This window comes from Harpia harpyja, chromosome 7 (genome assembly GCF_026419915.1).
Source record: "Harpia harpyja isolate bHarHar1 chromosome 7, bHarHar1 primary haplotype, whole genome shotgun sequence".
Lineage (NCBI taxonomy): Eukaryota > Metazoa > Chordata > Aves > Accipitriformes > Accipitridae > Harpia > Harpia harpyja.
The window spans coordinates 7,694,498-7,716,943 of NC_068946.1; the positions used below are offsets into that span (position 1 = coordinate 7,694,498).

The 22,446-nt window shown below is 53.6% G+C and overlaps 2 protein-coding genes across 2 annotated transcripts; both read right to left on the reverse strand.

Annotated features, from left to right (window-relative positions):
- Window positions 1-4: 4 nt before the first annotated feature.
- On the reverse strand, window positions 5-4,735 carry HTR6 (5-hydroxytryptamine receptor 6). The gene is made up of 3 exons (XM_052792653.1): window positions 3,827-4,735; window positions 2,034-2,192; window positions 5-1,764 (listed from the first exon to the last, which is right to left on the reverse strand). Exons 1-3 carry the CDS (start codon window positions 4,553-4,555, stop codon window positions 1,345-1,347), a joined length of 1,308 nt encoding a protein of 435 aa, XP_052648613.1. The 5' UTR covers window positions 4,556-4,735; the 3' UTR covers window positions 5-1,344.
- Window positions 4,736-9,052: 4,317 nt separating this feature from the next.
- NBL1 (NBL1, DAN family BMP antagonist) lies at window positions 9,053-22,242 on the reverse strand. Its single transcript, XM_052793107.1, has 4 exons — window positions 22,066-22,242; window positions 11,661-11,855; window positions 11,324-11,435; window positions 9,053-10,452 (listed from the first exon to the last, which is right to left on the reverse strand). The coding sequence occupies exons 2-4, from the start codon at window positions 11,828-11,830 to the stop codon at window positions 10,198-10,200; spliced, it is 537 nt and encodes a 178-aa protein (XP_052649067.1). The 5' UTR covers window positions 11,831-11,855; window positions 22,066-22,242; the 3' UTR covers window positions 9,053-10,197.
- Between the last annotated feature and the right edge of the window lie 204 nt (window positions 22,243-22,446).

Consider the following 22,446-nt stretch of genomic DNA (forward strand, 5'->3'; position numbering starts at 1 on the left):
GTTGCAAGGGGATTTGTACCAAATAAATGACAAGTTAGTCATAAAAACACTTGTTGTTCAGTTCTGGAACGTATGTGGGCAACGTGGAAAGAAACCTAATGAGACTTGCTTGGCACGTGGCTGCTTCTTCCAGCATCCCATATCCTACAGATGCTTTGTACTCATTTGTATAATCGTGAGCTTCGGGAGCACCATCAGACTCATTAGTGTGAGCTCAGAAACAGGCAGCAAGGCTTGGAGGGTACGAGTCCAGGGAGGGGACAGCAACCAACTACCAACCCATCTCTGCATCTGAAAGGCACTTGAGGAAGAATTTGCTAAAAGCATTTGTTGTTTTTTTTTTTTTTAAGTGCCCGCTTACCACATTACTCACTATTCTCTCTGCTTATGGCTGGGGGGAAGGGGGGAGCTGGCATTGTCATTTAAAAGACAATATTCATTTAGATTCTTATTTGAAGGGGAAAAAATAGTATATTTTCTATTTGCATCATCTAAAAATTGATGGATTGTCAGAGCCAAGCATGATGGTCATACGCCCAAAATAGGAACCTGTAGGATGAAATCTAAAGGGAAGCTAATCTCCTTACTTACTACTGTCAGGATACCCATAGAGCCACAAACAAGTCGAACACCCACACCTTTGCTGAATATCCAAAAAGCAGCATTGAACGTTTTGCATCAAATTTAATCCCCTGTAGCGCAGGCTGTTCATGATTAAACACGATGGTTTCACTGTGTTGCAACTCACTGCTTTCACAGGAAACCGAGACAGATACAATCCAAATCAGGCAAGGAAATTAAACTCCAAGAAGACGTGATGTTCTGTGGACTGAAGCAGCCCTAAACCTCTTGTCTGTGAGTCACGGGATGTGGTTTTGACTGGTCTTCTCGGTGTACCTGGTGAGATAGAGGTGATCTGCCGAGCTGTGTGAGTGGAAGCTGAAAACCAAGCCCTGGTTTAAGTTTAGGGAGACATAGGCTGGTGGAAGGGTCTGGAGTCCCAAGTTCAGACTAACCGGAGATGAAAAGGTCACGAGAAGCAGCTCTTGGAGAAGGGTGAGGGATTGGTGACGGTGAGCAAAGGAGGGATGGAAAGAGAGAGAAACAAGGCAGATGAATTCAGCAGTAAAACGTGGCTTTGCACTGTTTAAACCTACCCGCGGGAGTGCTCAGTGACGACGTCTTCTCCAAGGAGACGCACATTGCGTTTGAAGAGGGTACCGACCAGCAATGCGTGGGCAGGGAGATGTCTTGCAGCAAATTGGCCCTCCAGACAGTTTGCATTGGGCTGGGGGATCCTTCCCAGCACACAGAGGTCCATAACCCCCGTTGGGACACCCTCGCTCAGGCCACGGGGGTGCCGAGCTGCTTGGGCTGCAGCTCCGCGTCTGAGTGCTCCATGTCAAAAAGGTTGACCAAGCGGGCGCTGGGGGCCGGGAGAACCGTGGGACCGTCGCCAGCCGGCAGCAGGCTGGGTTCGTTCCCCAGCACCCCAGAGTCAACCGAGTCGGTCTCAGCCTGCAAGGTGAGGACGTTCTTGAGGGACGTGGCGGCACGGGGTCCGCTGTTGGAGTTCCTCATGGAGAGGGAGATGGCGCTGGGACGGGGCTCCCCCGAACGCCGGCAGCAGGGCAGGTATTTGCCCATAGCCCTCTTGAAGTCCCTCATGAAGAGTGGGTAGATGATGGGGTTCATGGTGCTGTTGCAGTACCCGAGCCAGGTGAGCACATCGAAGAAGCTGGCCGGGACGCAGCTGCAGACTGCCTGGCGGGGGGACACCACAAGGATTAGCAGCATCTCCCACCTCGGCCCCGATCCAGAGCAGTTTCCCAGGCATGCCAACGTTTCCCTTTCGAAGGAACCCTCCAAAACCCCTTTGAAGGGTTTTTCGTTGCTGTTGCTCCCTGGGGAAATTGCATCTTTGGTCCCAGAGGCTTTCCAGCAAGACCTGCAGGTATCTGAGATCCAACCCAGCTGGATTCAAAGTGAAAAGCTTTAGAAAACTCAACATAAAAAACCCCACACGTGCTTACCTGTGTCACGTTGGTGACGAAGAAGGGGAGCCAAGCCACGAAGAACATGCCCAGGAGGATACCCAGCGTCAGGCTGGCCTTCAGCGCCTTCTTGCTGTGCTTGCTGGCGAACCTTCTGCTCTCGCTGCTGGCCACGGCCTGGCTCAGGGCGCAGGGAACCTGCAGTGGGAGATGGAGCGGTGAGCGAGCACTTCTCTCTGAGTCGGAGCCGCCGGTGCCGGCACCAGCCTCCCACCCAAGAAAAGTGGTGTTTGGTGCTGCAAATCCTGCAAAAAAAGCCCTGCTGTTGTTTCCCTTCTTGCAAGGGGCAGGAGGATGGCACACACCGCAGTCCCTGAACCATAAATCAGGAAGAGGAAGCAATAGAAACCCTCAACGTTGAGAGTATTTTTATTTTTTTTACTGTAAAATAGGGGTTTTATCATTAGGCTGGTTCTTTTACAGAAAAATCTAACTTGGTCAATGTTTTGGTGAGGATAAAGCATGCCCTAAAGAGGCAGCTCTAGCTGCTGATTAGAGCAGCAAACTATATTTTTAAAAGCAGGACGTCAAACATTTCAGCCTGCAAACACCGTAACTAACTCAGTCCTCTATCCACTCTTGCAATCTAAAATTAAGTTATTATCTCAGCCCTCCACCGTAATTAAATGAGGCCCCGTTGCCACGCAGCTTCCTGTCCAAAAAAAGAACAAAAATCCAGTTAAAGAGATGAAACTCGAGGGTTCCCTGACCGACGCCTTCTTTTCAGCTCGCCCTCTGCCTGAGCTGATTTGGGGCTCCCAGGAATCTGCTGGGACACTTGCCTCTGCTGAAATACGGGGGGTGGATGCTGGTTTTCCACGGCCGAGCAAAGCACCTGAGCATCCCCTGGTCCCCTGAGCGGGGCAGCACTGGGGCTGCAGGGCTGTGGCAGGCTGTGTTTGTAGAGTCCAAAAACTTGGCATCCAGGGAGAAAATAAACATTTTATGATATTGTCTGTTTATTCTTTGATTCTCATTTTCCTTTTGAAAGTCTGGTACCTCTTATCACGTGGGGGACAGGTGCCCAGGTCAGACAGTCCTGGCTCCTTTCTTAAGAGAGAGAGAACAACAAACTAAATGAAGGTATTTAAAGGCAATTAAGTTTGTCTTTTTCCCCATAGGATACGAGGTCAATAAATCCTATTACAGGGAATTAAAGCTGTTAGATTTAGTGGCAATTACCTTCTCCCAGAGAAATGCAAACAAGTGCAGCCACGTTTTGCTTATAAAAAACACACACATGGGTTTAACCAGCAATCAAGTAAGGAGGTATTTTGCAGTTCTCATTATAGACCAGGTAACAAAAATAGAAGCTGGCTGTTCAAAATAAGGTGCTCTCCAGAATTTGGTATTTGCTATTATTTAAACTCCTTCTCCCCCATATGTCTCACACCCACCATGGCCAAGATTTACGAGTGGAAAGTCAGATAAGATTAAAACCCTTTGGGATGATGCTAGCCAAGAGGGGGTCGAAACTGCATTTATTTTGCGCTGCTGAGCGTTTTCACCTGAATCTTAATGTATTTCTCTGCTTCTGCTCATGCTGTTTCTGTGCTCCTGAGCAGCTTAGAAGCGTACCATTGGTGGGACAAGACATGGGGCACCTCGGGGGACATCAGGGAGGTGGATGTTGCCCAAAATCTCCCTCCCTGCAGTTTGGTTGCCAAAGCCCTTTGCCGGCTGCAGCCCCGAGGCCATCTGGAAGGCAGAAACACCCCGGGCACCCAAATCACGGGGGTCTGCAAGGAGCAACATCCCTGTGGCCACCTTACCTGGGGCACGGTCTCGTCGGTGGTGGCAGTGGCCACGTTGGAGGCGAGGGAAGCCACCTGCACCGCTTGCTTGCGGGCTGCCAGGAGGATGCGGCAGTAGGTGAAGGAGATGGCGGCAGACGGAAGGAAGAAAGTCAGGCAGGAGGCCACCAAGGCGTAGGGCAAGCTGACCAGCAGCCGGCACTGGTCCTCGTCCCCCTGGGAGGTGACGTTCGGGGACCGGACCTCGAACTCCAGCTCGTGCCAGCCCATCTTGATGGGCAGGAAGGAGGCCAGCGCAGCCAAGGTCCAGGTGGCCAGGATGAGCCAGAGGGCTCTGCAGGAGGTCATTCGCAGCTTGTATTTGAGGGGGGAGATGATGAGCAGGTAGCGGTCCAAGCTGATGACGCAGAGGTTGAGGATGGAAGCGCTGCAGCACATGACGTCGAAGGAGTACCAGAGGGAGCAGAAGTCACCCCGCAGCACCCAGCGGCCGTAGAGCTGGTTGAGCATGGCTGGGGGCATGACCACCAGCCCCACCATCAGGTCGGACATAAAGAGGGACACCAGGAAGTAGTTGGAGGTGTTGCGGAGGGAGCGCTGGGTGACGATGAGGAGGATGAGGAGGAAGTTCCCTGCCGTGGTCAGCAGGATGATGAAGCAGAGGAAAGCGGCCACCCAGCTGCTCCCCACCAGCAGCGAGCGCTCGCCCAGCACACTGGCGTTGGGGGCCCCCAAATCGCCCTCCATGAGGAGCCAGGCGGCAGGGCTGGCTCTGGAGCTGGGGGGACCTACTTCTGGCCGTGACCTGTGCTAGGTGATCATCGCCGGAGCCAGCTTCAGGGGAAGAAGTACCATCTCTCTCTCCCCGGTCTGTGTCCGTCCTCCTTTCTCCTCTCCTCCTCCTCTCCCTTTCTTCCCCCACTCCTTCTCCTCTCCCTTTCTTCCCCCACTCCTTCTCTTCACTGGCAATCAGGGCAGAGTGACATTCCCAGGAGCCGATCAGCTGTAGCAAGGTTCCCCTCCCCGTTACTCACAGCCAGGCATCTCCTCATCCCTGCAAATCCTCTGGTGCTGGGATGTCCCTGGACACTGCTTCTGGATGCTGGGGATGCTCGGGACACCACGGAGGCTTGGGATGCTCTGGATGCTGGGATGCTCGAGATGCCAGGGGCGCTCTGGATGGCAGGATGCTCTGGATGCTCTGATGCTCTGGATGTGCTGGACCAGGGAATAATCTGGACCCCAGGATGCTCTGGATGCTCTAGATGCTGGGATGCTCTGGACCCCAGGATACTTTGGATGCTGGGGATGCTCTGGATCCCAGGACGTTTCAGATGCTGGGGATGCTCTGGACCTCCGAGGCTTAGCTCTCACCCCTCCAGCCAGGCTTGGCTACCTGCAGAGCTCTGTTCCCTGGGGCAGCGGGGCCCCACCGAGCAGCTCGGTGCCTGACTTCTGCTGCTGCTGCAGCCAGAGACAGCAGGGAGAGGCAGAGCAGCCCTGAGGCGAGTACAGGGATGCTCCCAGCCCAGCTCGCCCATGAGGAGGAAGATGCAACACGCAGGAGCGTGGGAAGGTGTCTCTCCCCCAGCAGAGGTGCGTCCAGCGTGCAAGGGGGTGTGTGCGAGCGTGAGTGTGTGTGTGCGTGCAGGTGCCAGCCAGACTTTTACCTGCCGATCTGTGATGCGCAGAAAAGGATGCAGAAATGCCGATTCGGAGGAGGTGGGGCTGGGGGGGGAGAGGAGGAGATGAAATGAAATGCTAATGAAAACAGGGATCTGGTCTAAACTCCACAAAGTGGCAGCCAGAGAGTTCCCTTTTCCGCCTTAAAGAAACAGCTAGCACCATGCTCTGCCTCCCCTGCGCCTGCCACCTCTGCCAACACCGGAGACCCCCCCGAATGCCCCCGCATTCGCCTGGCAGGTGGGCAGCGACCCACAGGCCAGCAGGTCTGCAGCTAAGCCCAGCCGGCAGCACCGAGCGCCAGGCTCTATCCTCTGTGCCAGTTGAGAAAAAGCAAAATTTTGCAAATCCAAATAAAAAGCAACAAACCCTGCATGCAACAGCCCACAGTTGCCTGCTCAGAAAGCAGCCAGAGGCACGGAAAGGACTTGCTGGCTAATTTTCCAGCAATCTGCAGCCAGGGATGGAGGGTGTGAGCAGAAGCCAAGGGAAATGGCTGCACTCACGCCAGGACAGCCAGGAGTCTTGCTCCTCCGCTCCGGGGTTATTTGGGCTGGCCTCGGTGCAGCCAAGGACCCTGCCTTTGCAGGGGCAACCCCGGATGGACCCACGGCAACTTGCCCTTTGGCAAGTGGGAGGCAACATGTCAGAGAACCCAGCGGGTCCTGCTTCATCCCCTCTAGTTCAGAAGACACTTCTGAATATTTAAGTGCTGTTTGGTATCTCATGCTACCACCTCCGTGCTTCAGGGCCAGTACCTCGGGGTACTTGGCAGGGACTGATGTGGTTTTTTTAATCAGCCAGCTGCCGAAAGGGTTTTTTTCTTCAAACAAATGGCTGCAATTTCTGTTGGGGGGAGACCAGAGCAGAGGGCACTGACTCCAGCACAAACTGGAGCCGTTGTGTGTGTCTCTGTTGTGCCCCTGGCACCTACCCCTGCAGTCAGAGGGCCAGACACTGCCAGCTGCTGTCCTTTCCTTCCTGCACCGCTGCCAAAGCTTTCGTTAACACGCTTCCCCTGGGAAGATGCTGCTGCAGATGTGTGGGCGAACGCCAGCTGTGCATACTGCACGCTCCACCAGCTCTGTCCCGCTGCACCCCCAGCACTGGCTGTGCTGCCCAGCCGCCCACCCAGGAACAGAAATTTGTCTCTTTACCAAGATCTACTTTTCTAATCACCTTTTCAACAACTTTGTCGTGCTTTTCTCAGTGGCCGAATGGGCAATTCAGGTCTCTGAGTAAGGGACAGGGGAGATGCAAAGCAGGGTTCACCTCTGTACATGGACACAGCCCCTATGCACCCCGTTGGCCCCCCAGGATCTCCGTGCCACTCGAAAGCTGTTCACTGGGAAACGGCTGCTGTCACTCATACCCGGACAAGCTCTCCTGGGAGCTTGTGCGTGGCATCTGCCCTCCCTCTGCTTCCCCAGGACCCTCTCCTTGGATGCTCCCAGCCAAACCTCCCCAGCCACCTCTGCATCACTCTGTCCTGGCAGGCATCCCAGGGCAGAGCACACACACGCGAGGCTCTGATCACAGCAGGAGGTTTCTTTAGAAAAGCGCTTGTACCAGGAAACCCTCGCTTCCTCGTCCCATCTGTGCTGGGAACAAGCAAGAAAACCCACCCCAAGCCCACACTGCGGCAGCCTCCCCAGCTAGGATAAATCAATGCAGCAGCACAGATTTATCCCAGCTGGGTCCACGCTAGTGCTCAGCAAGGAAGTCATGCCACAGTGCAAAGCCATGCTTCCTTCTCAGCCCTGCTGCACCCCAACCTTAGCAGCATCTCAGTTTATCTCCAGAGCTTTCGCTTCAGAGAAGGAGATTGGATCAGGAGTGTGTCCTCCACAACTAGGTACGTGGGAGGTTTTGTACGCTTGGTTTGGATGTGTTTGCTGGGGAAGTGAATCTGAATTGATCGAAGCAAAATGTGTTTAAAAAAACCTGCCTTAAAATGAGGTCCAAATCCTACCGTTGCCCCTGCAAAAGCTTCTCTGCTCCGGCAGCTCTGCTGGCCTCTGTGCTCTCTCCCCTGCGCTGCGTTTCTGGACACATCTGCAGGGGATCATGGTTTCCACCAGCTCTGCTCTCCAGTACCACTAGCAGGGAAAGCAAAACCAGGTTGTCAACAGCCACCCAAATGTCAACATGGCAAAGAAAGGGCTGGTGAGCCACAGTGAGTAAAACTGGAAGGCTGAGAGACCTCGGTGAGGACATCCAGGCAGTCCAGTGCTTAACACAGCGGACTCCAATAGTGCAATCTACTCTCAGGGTCTCATTCCATCTTTTACCTGGGATAGCTCCTTAGGGCCTATTTTGGGCAGAGCCTGGCTAGCTATCTTTAAAAGATTTGTGTTTTCATCTGCAAAACAGCCCTCCACTGCCTGCCTCCACTGAAGCTCAGGTTGTGTCGAAAGGAGGTGGAGACATCCTGCTCCAAACACCCTGAACTGCGGCTCCCGGAGTTTATAGGAACAGTCCCCCTGCTAAATCCAGCTCCTGTTTTCACCGTACACCAGTAAAAGGGCCACATGATGGTGGCTGGTGACAGCATGGGTTTCTCCACCTTTTCCTGCCTCCTGGCTCTCCAGTAAAGCTCCCATCCTTAGTAGGACACTTCACAGCCTAAAAAAATTATCTTAATGCACAGGACACCACCACCCCTGCCAGGGTCCTTCCTTTTCAGCCCATCCCCTTTGTCGTGGCAATTGCTGCCTTAACACAAACCCTCTCCCGCTTCACCACCCGGAGGACTGCTCTCCAAACTTGTGCAGAGCCCCCAGAGCCTGGGACTCAAAGAGAGGGGCAATAAGAGCTGGCTGCTTGCACAGCACAGCCTCCTGCCCCTCCAGGAGCAGACCGGACCTTCCCCAGGGTTAGGCTCAGACAAGGGAGCATCATCTGATCGCTTCTGAGGGCACAACCACGCTGGGCAGCCAGGCATCAGTGGGAGCAGAGGTTTCCAAGGACACACTCTGCCCTGTCCAGGGAACGCTTGATCCAAACACCCTTGGAAACAGCCCACTGGTTTTCAGCCAAGGCGCTTGGGTCCTTCTCCTCACCCACGAAGGGATGTCCATGTCCAAGTTCGCCTTCCTCCAGTCCAGAGGCACTCCTGGAGGCCATGAACATCTGGATGCCACCAAACACGCTGGATCAAGAGTGTCACCTAGTGGCAACAGAGCTGATAAAGGTTGCATGATCCCGCAGAGACCCCACGCACTTCCCACATAAGTGGGACCAGACAGCCCTTAAACCTCCAGGCTGCAGTGTTAAGGGCCCTAGAGTACAACCACGCCTGGGCAACAGCTGATGTGCAGGCTCCCCGTGTCCACATGCAGCCCATCTGCTGAGTATTTAGGGTCGGTTTTCCTTTTAGCGGCTCTCCCTCCTCCTCCCAAATTGAATGCAGCAGAAAACCCAAGGGAACCATCGCTCTCCCATGCCCTGTACCCTCCTGCGCTGCTGTCCTGTCTGGTGTCCTGGTGTAAACGGCCTCTCCTCCGTCAGCACTGAGGAGCCTACTGCCAAAAACCAGACAGGCATCAGAGCACTGAGAAATGGAAGTCAGAACTAATTTATTTAAGAAAAAACAAAACCCAACTTGTAAAAAGGAGGGGGAGGCATCGATTACAAGCTCTGGAAGCTCTTGTCAGGACAGCGCCAAAGAAATCAGCTTTATACAACAGAGAGAAAGGGGTAGCAGGAGGGGCCCGGGGCCATCCCCCCACCCCGAGCCTCCCCAGCCCTGCATGAGCAGTCCCCCGCGAAGGTACATCGGCACCCCGGCACTCGTCCCCCTTCTCCCTCCACCACCATTAAAGTGCAGCAGGGAGAGGGGGGAGAGGGGCTGGCTCCTACCCAGACCACCCCAGCGCAAGCCAGCTCTTGGCTTTCCCCTGTGGGCCATGAAATGTGAAGCCCCAGCGCCCATGGCATGATCCAGCTCCCTCATCCCCAGGGAGCTACGTGGTGGCCCTGAGGACCAGCAAGGAAAGGGCTCTCACTCCCATGGTTCCCAGCAACTTCACACACGCAGCCCCCAGAGGCACATCCTGGGGCAAAATACTCCCCAAGACCTACCTAATACGAGGAGGTTGGGGTTGAATTAAGATCCAGCGGGTGCCAGGAGGAACAGTATGTCCACGCTGAGCCCACGTGTCCTTAGGCAGGCAGGGCAGACAGGAGGAAGAAGGGATGCTGCTGGTCCCGCACATCCCAGGAAAGATGCGCATCTCTTGTGGGACTGTGGAGAGGCTGCATCCCTTCTTCCTCCAATCCGAGCATGAGCCGTTTACAAGAGAAAAACCCAGAAGGACTCAGCAAGGGCTCCACAGCAGGTTCAGGAGCCTGCAGACAGCCCCTGGGGAGCCCAGCTCAGCTCTTGCTCTCAGCCGAAACCCCCCTTGTCCGGGTTCCCGCTCCTCTCAATATATTATTACTATTATGTGCAAGTAGTTTTGCATCAGAAAACACCGAGCCCTCCTCTCTCACCCTGCAGCTCCAGCCTCACGTCCGCCTCTCAGCCCTGCTTCTGCCTCAAAATCCTCCTCCGGCCCCGGGGTGTCGTGGAGAGCAAAGCATGAGGGTAGCTATTAGATAGGAAAGACTCCACCACCCCCCTCCCTCCCCAAACCCCGGCCCTCTCCCTCGCACACACCCCCTGCCCGCGCCGCTGGCTGCAAGGACAGTCCGCAAGGGCCAGGTCACTCGTCGCCCTCCTCCTCGTGATGGTGGTGGCTGGAGGCAGGAGGTTCTTCCACCTCCTGTTGGTGGTGGGCATAGTGATGGGGGCTGGGACCTTCAGCGGGCATGTTCTCCTCCGCGTTCAGGTAGACGTTGAACAGGGCTCCCTCGTGGCTCGGCTCCTTCCCGCAAGCCTGGCAGCTACAGTGAAGTATCTTCTCCACCAGCTTGTCAACCCTGGGGATCTCGTCATTGCCTGGACAGTCCAGTGTCACCTGGGCAGAGGGACGAGGACACAGTAAGTGAGTGTGCAGGCTCAATGCCCGGATGGCCATCCTGCTGCGGGCGGTCTGACCTGCCCCGTACCCTGCTGACTTGGGGTATTTTAAGCCAGAAGCGATGGTTCGCTATCCATATAAACAAATATCTACAGTCAGTCTGCAAGGCAAGAATTCTCTGGGAATGTCTCGCAAGGTCACAAGCTGCAAAGACCCACGGAAAATGCACTGACTCAAGTGGGACGCTGCTCCCAGGCACTACTGGCACAGAAATATCAGTGGTAACTGCAAAAGCCACCCACAAGACACGTTGCTGAGCATCTTGGGTAGTTTGGACTAAACCATCTGCCCAAATGTCTGAGCTGAAAGCAAAGCAGAGAGCTGAACCCAGCTCCCTGCGTGCCTAGGCTTGCCTCGGAGGCAGGGTTTATGGCTCTGCCAGGATCAGTGGTGGCATGAAACTGGGAGGTCTGAGGGTGACTGGCAGATGGGCTGTGGGAAGCACTTCTGGACACTGAAGAAGGCAAAATCTCCCAAGTGGGAGGAGGCGACAAAGGCAGTGGTGAAGAGAACAGGCACGCGGGATGAGCACAGGGATGAATAATGCAGGGACTGGCAGGGAATGCTTCTGCAAACAGCGTGATAAATGCATCATTCATCACAGCAGTCATGTTGCTTCCAGCAGCCCCTTCCACCCAGGCGTCTCAAGACAGGGTACAGTCACCTGAGAGACACCTTGGAAGGGAACTACGAGTGGGAAAACCTCAGGGAAGGAGAACAACTTGCCCTAAAGTGGTGGCAGAGCAGAGCTGAGAGCCCCTGAGCGAGGCCCCACAGAAAGAACCGTGGAGCAGGCAGGGATACTCACGATTTCCCACATGGACTGGGCTGGCATACAGGAGTCGCAGTGAACCAGGGACTCTGTGGACTGAGGGAAGGTGTTGGGGACGCTGTAGCTGAAACACTGTCCCAGACAGGCCCTGCAAAGACAACAGGAGGGATGAGGGCTCAGCAAAGGTGCCTGCTCTTCCCAACAAAGGCAGAAGGAGATTTCACCTTCCACTGGGACAGACAGAGAGCAGCCGGGCAGAGGCAGGACACTGTGCCTGGCTTCTTGTACGAGTGACAGTCCCCAAAGCCACTCTGGTGCCATCTGCAAATGGAAATCAGCTGCATCCAGCTCCACACTGAGAGTGGATCCATACCTGTTCTGGATGGACTTGGACTCGCAGCCGCTGTGCCCCACGATCTGGGTGATGTTCTTTGCCTCACACCAAGCGCTCTTATCCGGGAAGAGGGCGAGCTTGTTTATGGGGGGTGGTGCGGCCAGGAGCAGCACTGGGAAGAGGGCACCAACCACGAACCATAACATCATGGCCAGCTCTGCCAAAATCCTACAACTGGAGACAGAGAGCAAAGCGTTAGCAGGAAAGAAAACAGGCAAGCCGGCCCATTTCTCCAACCCCATGGCAGTTCTTGGCTGCGGCAAGCACAGGTATGTCGGTATGTCCTCCCAGCATGTCGGTACTCACATCTCCCTCTACAGCCACTGCTGTGGCCAGGAAGGCTCCCCAAAACACTTCACGGGGAATGGGACATGCTGCTCTGCCTCTTCCTTCTTCAAAACAAGCTCTGGGGCAGGCAGATACCTGCATTACTTCTCCCAAGATTTGTGCCAGGAGCAACAGCAGGCTTTTTTCATCAGTGCCCACCCAAAGCTGGGCTGGGAGAAGTTTGCAAAACAAAAGCGTCACCACCACAGGCCGAGCCAGGTTGGAGAAGTCACAGACCGCAGAAATGTTTTTATTTGAGGAAGGAGCAGACTTCCCCACTTCCTTTTCTCCCACCTTAAAAGCCAAAGCTGGCCTTGCTGCAAGCTTTCCCAGAGAAAAGGGACCACTTTCCCGGGAAGGAAAACCGCTTTCTTCCTAGAAGTGCGCAGCAGATGTCGCTGCAAGGCAGCAGCAAGCAGGGAGATGTGGAAACCTCAATCCAGAGGCTAGAAACCCGCAGAAAAGACCAATACAGCATTTATTTTTATAGAGCCACTCAAATTCAGCAAACGGCTACTCTGAGGATGGGAACTCAGTCCGCAGACAAGGGGGGTCCTTTCAATAGCAAGCATAAACCTTGCTCGCAAAGGTGGTCGGCCGAGAAGGTTACTTAACACCCCCAGAGAAATCCCACGCAGGGTTCCCTCGCGGGCCAGCTGTATTCTCCAGCCAAGGTGCCTGCATTAACACTCCCAATCACTGGGGAAAGGCAGATGGAAAAGCATCATAGAAATAGGGAAATTTTTTCCTTTGTGGGGTTTGGATGGAGTCACAGTGAAAGGCAGACATTTATACTTTCTAAAATATTTGTTAGAACCATGTTATTTGTTATTTCCTTCTATTTATTTATCCAGACGAAGATCCAAAGCCCACACTGGAAAGGCTCCTGTTGATTCCCATGGCTCCTGGGCCCAGCCCTCTAACGCTTGCTGGGGAAGGAGAGGAAAAATGCCTTGTTTATCAGACACTGGTGTCAGAGGCAGCTCTGTGCTGGGGGATCCCAGCCAGGCGTTCCTCCAGTCACGCAGTCTATCTGCACCATCTTCACCAACACATCCTCAGCTGGAGGACCACCGCATTTATCTAAATGATTGAGATGGCCTACTGAGCACCTCTCACAGCTCCAGCTCAGATATTTTCAGGTCATTATGGGGCAGAGGGTTTTGCCCTGTTACCCCTCCACTGAGCCCAACCTCCTGCATCTGAATCAAGAGAGAGACGAGAGAGAGATGCCTCCCCATCCTCCATCCCAAGGCAGCCAGAAAAGGGCATCCTCATTCCCTGGCCCTGGGATCTCTGGGGGAATCAGGTGGGGTCTCTGCTAAATTTTCTTATTTCCTGGTGATACAGGAACCATAACGGTATAACGCAGCAACACCTTTATAGCCTTGGCTTCCTAATCCTCCCAGCACTTGTTCACGTGAATCCCACAGGCCCTCGGTGAGAATACCTGCACAAAGCAGGGTTTGCAGGTCTTGGTTTGAGATAAGCAGAGGGTTTTAGCCCCTGAACTTGTACTGCCATTAACAAGAGCGGTGTGGTTAAATACATTTGTCCTGAAAAAAACTCTTATGGCTTACTTCTGCTCCCTGAAATTTTTTTCCATTTCAGTGGGGGAATTCTGTAATTTCTGCTAAGAACAACACGGCTAAGCTGCATGCGCACACACTCGGTTTGCTTGGTTTTCTGAAATGAGCATCACTCATTCCTCAAATGCCAGCAGCTCCATGCCGAGGAATCCTGCTCCCAAAGGCAAGTCCGAGATCAGAGCTGGGATGTGACCCAAACAGCAATCACAACCCCCCCGGGGAACAGCCGAAATTCCTCTGGAGTCAGCACACAAGTTCACTTCCACATGCCCGATTAGAGAGCAATTTCCTTCTTTCCAAAGAAAGGTGGTGGCTGGTTTTTTTTCCAGGTTTCTATGCATCTCTACCCAGCAGCAGAGAGGCAAACATTTCTGTCTGTGCTGACAGCCCAGCTTCCCTGGGACCTTTTATTTTCCTGGAGGGAAGTGTTCACTAGAGAGGTGTTTCTGCAGCACTGGTCAGAGCAGACCCATGGCCAGAGGCATGAAGGATCATCTCCGAGCATCTGGGCTCCTGTCTCGCTCTGATACCGAGAGGAAGACGAGCAAGGTTGTGCTCTGCTAAAGCACAGGACCTGGCCTGGATTCAGGAAAGCACTTAAACATATACTTAAGCCCTCTCCTTTCCTGCGCAGGGATGTCTTCGTAACCAGAGCCCGGAGCAGCACGGCCGCTGGTCCGGGTTGCAGAGGGGCAGTTGGCGAGCAGGGGAACCGGGTACCTCTACAGAGCTGGAGCAATTGCAGCTTTATACCCTGTTCTTCAGGGCACTCAGGTGCTGAGCGCTGCTATTGCCCACTGATTTTTAAGCCTTGGAACAGGCCACATCCACATGGTGTTTTCCTTCTCCCGAGAATGCCCTGGAACCCGCAGGGCCACATTTCTAGTAAGTAACAAGGTTTATGCCAGTGCCTAGGAAAACATCTGATGCAGCTGAGTTTGGGAGGGAGCTGGGGCTGGAAAGAGCCTGCTCGCAACCGCGGCGTGTTCGCTGGCATAGTTCAAACCAGTCATGCGAACAGAGCGGCCACTAAAACCATTCATCTGACAGCAGCCACAGGGTCGGAGACAAAAGCACCGTGTTCCCTCTCCCCCCAACTGGGAAGGGAAGGGGAAAAAGGAAGACAAGGCACCCGAGCAGGTTTGCAAACTCCCGATTAAATAAAGGCATTGAGCACATTCCTCCGTGACAAGCTAAATTACACGTTGCAGCCCCTAAAGGAACAAGTGTGTGCTCCCCGGCGCTGACCCCCGGCCCTGGCCTGCACTTCCCTGCACACAGGGGCTTCTTTCTCTTCTCCGCACCAGGGCACATTTTTTTTCCTGCTAGTCAAAGCTTTTCAAGCAGAAAGTTCAGCTCAGTTCCGGCAGACCCATCAGCCCGTGAGGGTCTCCCCCCGCCTTTCCCTCTGCAGGGAACCACATGGCAGCTTCCTCTGCCATCCCTTCAGCACGCATTTGAGAAATCAAATGACTCAGTCCTTGAGCCTGGCACATCCCGGACTCCGGAGACAAACAACTTCTCAGCACACGCACAGCTGCAGCCTTGTGGTGAGCGGCCCCAGAGCCCTTTTCCAGCCTGTCCCCATGCCCAAGGAGCTGAGGGGCAAAACGTCCAAGGCTGGTGGGTCTCAGCATCTCTTCGAGGCCTGGAGAGCCTGGCAGGAGTCCTGCCGACGGCTGAGCCTCCCATGAGCCTGGTTTTCAGATCTGGTGGTAGCACGCTTAGATGTTTTATGTCACCTAGAAGAGCTCCTTCCTCCCATCCTGGCAGTCCCGGGGACTCCCAGGAGTCCCGCAAGAAGGACAGTCCCCGCCAACGCCTGGAAGCAGCTGGGAAAATCTACATTGTTATATCGGCTGGAGGACAATCACGGGAATTACCTCTGAGGCCGCGTTCCCACCACCCAGCCCACAGCTGTTCTTGGCCATTTGGAAACCAAACACTTCTGGAGGAAAATAAAAAAGATCTAATCGGTTTTACTCTCTTTTTCCAGTGGGAAGTTTACACCATAATACAAGACAAGCCTGCAGGTGGACACGGAGAACATTTCATGAGTAGTTTAATATATTTATAGGTATTTTTCTTATGCAGGATCTTGCAGTTTTGCCAAATGCATAAAACCACAGACACAGGTGTATCGTGCTCATGGCCACACACGCAGCATCCCAGGTTCTGAGAGACAAGAAAACCCTAAGCTTTACAAACATTGCTTAGCCAAGGCTCAAAGCCTGCGAATACAGCACAGAAACAGTGTCTGCTTCACGCTGCGGCCAAGGAAACTGAGGTACGAAGCTAGGCAACGGCCTTACCTCAGTGCCTGAATCACTGATTCAAGCCCTTGTGTGAGATGCACGAGATCTCAGTAGAGATGGACAAGGCAAAGGTTTCAGCTCCTGGTCTGGATCACAGCTGGGACCTCCGACCTTCCTCTCCTGCCTCCCTGGACAGGCGACTGTCCTGCCTGACAGAGCCGGCTTCCCACCCAGCCTGGCTCTAAAGCTATACCACGCCAAGCTGCCAAGAGCAACCCCAAGTTGGTGTTAGACATGAATCACAGCAGTACCGGGTCCTGCCTTTGTGTTCAACTAGTTATTTGTGCCATTTTGCTGAGAAAAACTGCTGCACGGCGCTGCCGGGGGAGGAGGAGGCCCCGAAGACGTGCTGCTGAGCGCACTGCTCTGTGCCTCAGTTTCCCTGCTTGTAAGACCAGAGACAAGGGATCGCTGTATGCCGAGTGAGCTGATGCGTGCAGACAGAGTGGAAAAGCACAGGGAGGTCTTTGGAGTGCCAGATCTCCTTCGAGGGAAGAGGCTGCCCGGGGCAGGAGGGGAGGGATGGCTGCCAACAGCTTTTGCCCCACACGACGCGGCACGCGTTCCTCGACGGGAAGATGCTCGGGGTAAACGCCGTGCTGCGGGGCAGGTGGGAGTCAGGCCGGGACATTGCTGTGCGGTGAGGGAGTCACACAAGGACACGGTGCTGCAGGGCAAGGCGGGGATCGCTGCCTGGAGAAGAGAAAGCTCTCCAAGGACTTGGGTGGGATCACTCCTGTGTGTGGAGGTGGCCAGGAGCGATCGATCTCCTTGCAGGTAGCTGTAAGCGCTAAAAGGCAATCGATTATTTAGGCGCCTAAAAGGAAGCAAAGCCACAGTTAAGTGTCTGATTTGGTGGCGACTGGAAAGAAACATGTATCTGTCTGAGAAAGATCCAGGGCATGGCTCTCCTACCACACAGGATTTTGTCTATACAGACAAAACTTCGGAATACTACAGGGAATTGCCTCTTGGGAATCTCAACCCAAATAATATTTGGTTACATGGAACGAAAAATATTATAAGCCAGCATTATTAGCAGGAAAAGTTTAAATCTAAACTGTGAAAACCTGAGAAGTCACTGTGTACTGAAAAAAAAAAAATCAAAACAACCGATTTTATTCAATACTTGTCCTTATTTAACACTTCCCCCTTTTTTGAAAGTCGCATTTAGCTAAAACTTTATATTTTTGCTGCAAAAAATACCAAGTACAACATTCTTTTGGGGACTCTACTGTTGTGCCTGCAATAGACCAAATTAATCTGATCGATATCATGACAATATCGCCAGGGGAGAGGGAAGAGAGCTATGCACTGAAAACATCTAGAGGTAATTCTTCAGGACAGCAAGACAGATGAGTGCTTAACTGAACACAGAAGTCTCTTCTGAGCTGAGTCTTGCTTTGCTGAGCTGCAAAATCTGGGAAGAAATTACAAAAAAATAAAAATGGAACTACCATAGGAAGACCTTTGATATTTAACATGCAAAAGAATTAATCCTAAAAACTTTTTGATAATGGAGCAAAAGCCATGTCATTTCTCACTGTGGTTCTGGCTGTCTCTGCTCCTTTCAAAAGCAGGAGATGTTCGAGCTTCCCTTTCCGTAACGTATTAATTTCCACTCAAGCATGGTTGGGCGATTCACAGAAATAAAGCAGAAATAGAGAAAAGCAGTGCAGCATTTTTAAAGCCCTCTCTTGTCCCCACTTCGGACAGAATTTCAAAAGACTTCGGTACATGGGAGTTTAAATCTGGCTTCTCGACCATGCACTGAGCACTCGAGAAACATTTTTTGCAGCTGGAAAAAAAATCCAAGCTCCTTTACCTACAAAAATCATTGGAAAGCTACCTATGGACTTTGATAGGCTTAGAATGGGGTCCTAAAGGAGCTCTGCTGGAAAAGGGACACACTAATGGCCTGTGGAGGAAGCAAGAGTAATATAAACAGTTTCTGGTAATTTATTTCAATTGCTCAATTTCTTCAGCATTAAGAACAATCACGGCCAGGAAAATGCATCAACCTAAAGCATAGGAATATATCCTGGCCCCACACCACCCTCCACTCCCTCTCCTCTTCTAGCACCTGCTCGAAATGTGGGGCTTTGCAGCCCCTAAGAGCAGCGGGGCAAGCGGGATGGGAGCAAGGATCGGCTGTGTTGGGCACCTGGCAAACAAGCTGGTACTAGCCTCCAGCAGCCGGCAGTTTTGGGGAGCAGTGGGACGGGGGTGCCTTGGCAAAGTGGGGGGAAGAGAGCGCGTACAGGCTCCGTCTCAGACCCCGCGCAAGGAAGGACTAGTCTGCCACTTGCTTTGGCTAGAACAGTCCCCAGCGGTAGGTCGTATCCAAGTGCATTGCAGATAATATGAGAAATAGGCGCTTTCAAACACAGCTGTTAGCAGCATTTCAGCCAGAGGCCTTGCTCGTCGCATGTCTGGACCTGAAGGAGACTCGACTCCCTCCTGCGTTTCCCCTGGAGCTGGTGTTTCCCACACAGCCGTCCCACACGCTGGCGGCCGCAGAGCAGGCAGGCAGAGCCACCCGGCGCGGGCAGCACTGTCAGCCTGGCTGGGGCTGAGGGTATCGACTGGAGCTTTGGCCACGCAAGAGGACCATAGGTGTCCAAACGTGAACCGTGGATCCAAAACCCTTTGAAAATTCCAAGCAATAACAGCGACTGCTGCCCTCCAGCCGGGCTGCTCTCTCCAAAGCTGTCCCTGACCCCTGCAAGCAGCAGTTTCCCACCAGGCGTGGAAAGAGGACGTCTCTTCCTCCACCACAGCATCACTAATCGAGAGCCTGACCGCTATTGCTCGCTGACCGGCATCTCCCCAAAGCACCTGGCTCGCTCTGGAGCACACAGTCACACCGTTTCCCCTTGCAACTGAAGCCGCAGCCTCTCCCCTCCTTTTTCGGTGAAAACAGCTTTCACAGGGCCCGCGGTAAAATCCGCACCGCCTCTGGGAAGGGTCCCAAGAGTCGTTCACTTTTCCCCGTGTCTGATTTGCATGCAGGCACCAGCAATTTCCCCGGGGAGCGCTTCTCCCAGCAGGCCCAGTTCTGCTTTCACTTAGAGTGAGGTAAACTGGGACCGGCTCCTCCAAATGACTCCACTGGTGCAAATGAGATCAGAATCTGGCACCGCTCGTCTTACTCAAAACAAGCATAACTGGAACCAGATAAAACCAGTTCTAGTACATAGTGGCCACCAGGATTATTATTTTTTTAATTTAGCACACACGCCGCGTAAGGCCATCCTGCAGTCAGAGATGGGAGTTGTCTCGAATGCCAACCACGCTGGCTTTCGGCTTGCTCAGTCATTCATTACCAAACTTGCATAAAAAAATCAAGCCCTGTCCTACGCAGCGGGGTTGCGCTTGCAGGATCAGGTTCCCAGCTGCTGGAGCAAGAGGTGGAAAGAGGGAAGGAGAAAGGGGTTTGCGGCTGGAGCTGTGGACCTTTCAGTGACGGTTCAGGATCCTTCCTGCCGTTTCCCTCTCCCTTTACACCCGTTTAGGCCATATCCCGGTCACAACAGCAGAAACCCAGTTGACTTGAGTGCTGTTTTGCTCTCTTTTAATCTCTGCTTTGCACTGCACCAGCCTTCTCAGTTTTGACGACGTAAAACCCAACGTCTGTGTTATTTACCCGCGGCACTGACTGCAGTGTCTCCAATACCGAAGCATAAAAACACGTGGCAGTGCGGGGCCAGAGGCTTTCGGGGGTAACGTAACAGTTCACAGCCCAGTTGGTATTTTCAATTGCTACCAGACGTGCTGGGGGCTGACCTCACACTTGACATTTAGACAGTCTCTCCTAAAACTGCAGGATCGAGCCCAGTAACCACAATGAAATCAACCCGTGAACCAAATGCCGGTCTCTTCCCCTCTCTGGACAAGTCGTCTGAGCTCTGTATCAGAGAAGAAGGAGGCTTAAGCCACGTCTGAGAGAGTGACCAAAGCAAGGGCCCGATCCTGGCACCATTTCCAAAGCTGAGCTCCAAAGGATTAAAATCTTGGCTGGAATGGGGGTAGCGGCCCAGCCCAGCTCCACAACTGGTAGAAAGGAGTGCTGGGTTGCTCCGTTCCCACCATCAGAGCTAGTTTACACCCAGGAAAGCCCTGGCCCCCACCGCCCCGTGTCGCTCCCTCCCTAAACAGCGCTGTGCGAGAAACAAAGGTCTGGGGAAACGGCACGCACAGCTCCCGCCAGTGCTAACGGGAGGCACGGAGGACAGACCACCCCACATTCTCACTCCGGTCCTGCCCCAAAAGGACAATTTTATCAGCTGCTCAGGTTTTTAAGAATCCGATTTGAGCGGCTGAGAAGTTTCTTTGCCCTAAGCCGTGCTGGACCTGCCAGCACTCTGGTCCCTGCTTTATTGCAGGGGATCTCCAAGCCTGGGCGACTACAGAGGAGGGGTTTTTCTTCCAGCAGACTTCAAAAAAAAAGAGCAGGAGCAAGGCCCTAGGACAGAGCAAGTCCCTGGCCCTGCCTGCCCCACAGTCGCTGCAGCTACAATACGGGAGCAGGCGGAGGTATTGCTAACACTTTAATGGGAACAGCACAGAGCTTGGGGAGGAATACTGCCCGGGAGTTTACTCTGCTTTTCAGGCAGGTTTCCCACGACTGGACCAGCTTAACATGACCTCGGCAATGCCAACACGCGCCGCGAGCAAAGTTACTCCAATACGGGCAGGTCTTCAAGGCTACTTTAAAAGCGTTTTGGCTCAGGGCCCAATCCTGCGCTTCCTGGGCACCCAAAATTCCCTCCAGCTTGACCGTTTTCCTCGCTCCGGAAAGATGACCGGGCACTCGGAAGACTTTGCTCGTTAGCCCTCTTTGCAAGACCGCAAACTCCCCAAGCTGGAATTCAGCGCAGAGAGGTCAAGCCAAGAGCCCGGATTCTTCTCAGGGCTGTTTGCAAACACTTGGGATTTTTATACTGAAGGCAAATTCCATTTCCCATCCTGCGGTTTGCAAATTTGAAGCGAGCTGCCTTTTTCGAGATGGGAGACTGCCTTTGAAAAGCAAAAGTGCCCATTGTATGCAGCTGATTTTTGGCTGGTTGGACATTGCAAAGAGGACATTAAGTTCTTGGGCTAAAAATACAAGGGAAAATCTGGGCCTCGCCGTACCACTAGGATCTTTCCCACTTGTTTCAGTAGCGTGCAGATTTTTCCCCCAAAAACCTGCAAGGCAAAGCTATGGTGCTCCAAATCCACAAACACTTCACACAGACTGAATTTTTAATTTGATGGGGTTAATCCTATACGTGAAAGTTAGATTGCGGAGCACAGCATAAGTTTCTCATAAGAGTGCCCTCGTAAGATAAATGTTAGTAGGCAATAAGGGATTGTCCGGATCAACTTTAATGCAGCCTGAAAACGAGCTAAAGCATGTTCTGTCCCTGGAACATCTCTCAGAGAAAAAGAGAAATCCCCACTGTGCATAAAACACAGAGATTGTTGTATGTAACAAGTAAGAACTGCCACAAATACTTAGACAAACTGAAACACTATGTTACGACTCAAGAAACAGGTAGAGATGTATGGGACATAAGCCTTTGTAATATTCCAGTAAGCACAAAAACTATGTGTAGGATGCAAGGATGTAAATTCACCCCCAGTGCAAACTTTTCAAGTAACAAAACTTTCCCTGCCTTTCCATCGGGAAAATCTCCTTCCTTTACGACACCCGAACTACTACACGTCCTCTGGCACTGCAGTGAATCGATACACTGAACGTTCCCCCTTCTTTCCTGTGCACTTTTGTTCGAAACCCGAAATAGATGGGAAGGGCTCTGTACCACAGATGTGCGACCGATAAGAGCGCGGCTCCCCATATCCTATTCTTTTATTTTATTTGAGCTAAAGCGGCGGTGGAAATAGCTTAACGATTGCACAGCAGATCCCCCGAAGTCCGCCTCATCTGCAACTGATTTCTGCCCGTGGCAATATTCTCATCCTCCCGGCCATCAATCACCCGTGGAGGTTGGAGGGGGGGGAGAAGAGCAGGGAGAGAGGAAAAGAGGCGGAAAATCTGGTGCTGATCAGCGGCGGAGAAAAAAGCAGCAGGTCCGCTTCGGTTTGGGCCGGGGGTGGGAAGGAGGTGGCGGGGAGGGGAAAAGACGCAAACCCGCAGGGGCTACTCACCACCCAGGCGACGGTGGGCACAGCCCATGGGGTCCGGGGCCGCGGCGGGCGGGCGGGCGGGCTACAGCCCCGCGGTACCCGGCGGTTGCCGCATCCTCGGCTCGGCGGCCCAGGGAGGTGCGGGGCGGGCGGGAGCCGGGAGCCTGCCGCCTCCCTCCCCGCCCCCCCCCCCTCCGGTGCCGGGCTCCGGGCGGTGCCGCCGGCCCCGCCGCTCGCTATTGCACAATCGGGGCGGAGGGGGGGGGGGGGAGAAGGGAGAGGAGGGGAAAAGAGGGGAGGGAGGGAAGGAGGGAGGGAAGGAAAGAGGGAGGGGAGCGGAGCGGAGGCTGCAGAGCCTGCCCGCCCCGCCGGGGCGGCCCCGCAGGAGCTCCGCCGGTTGAT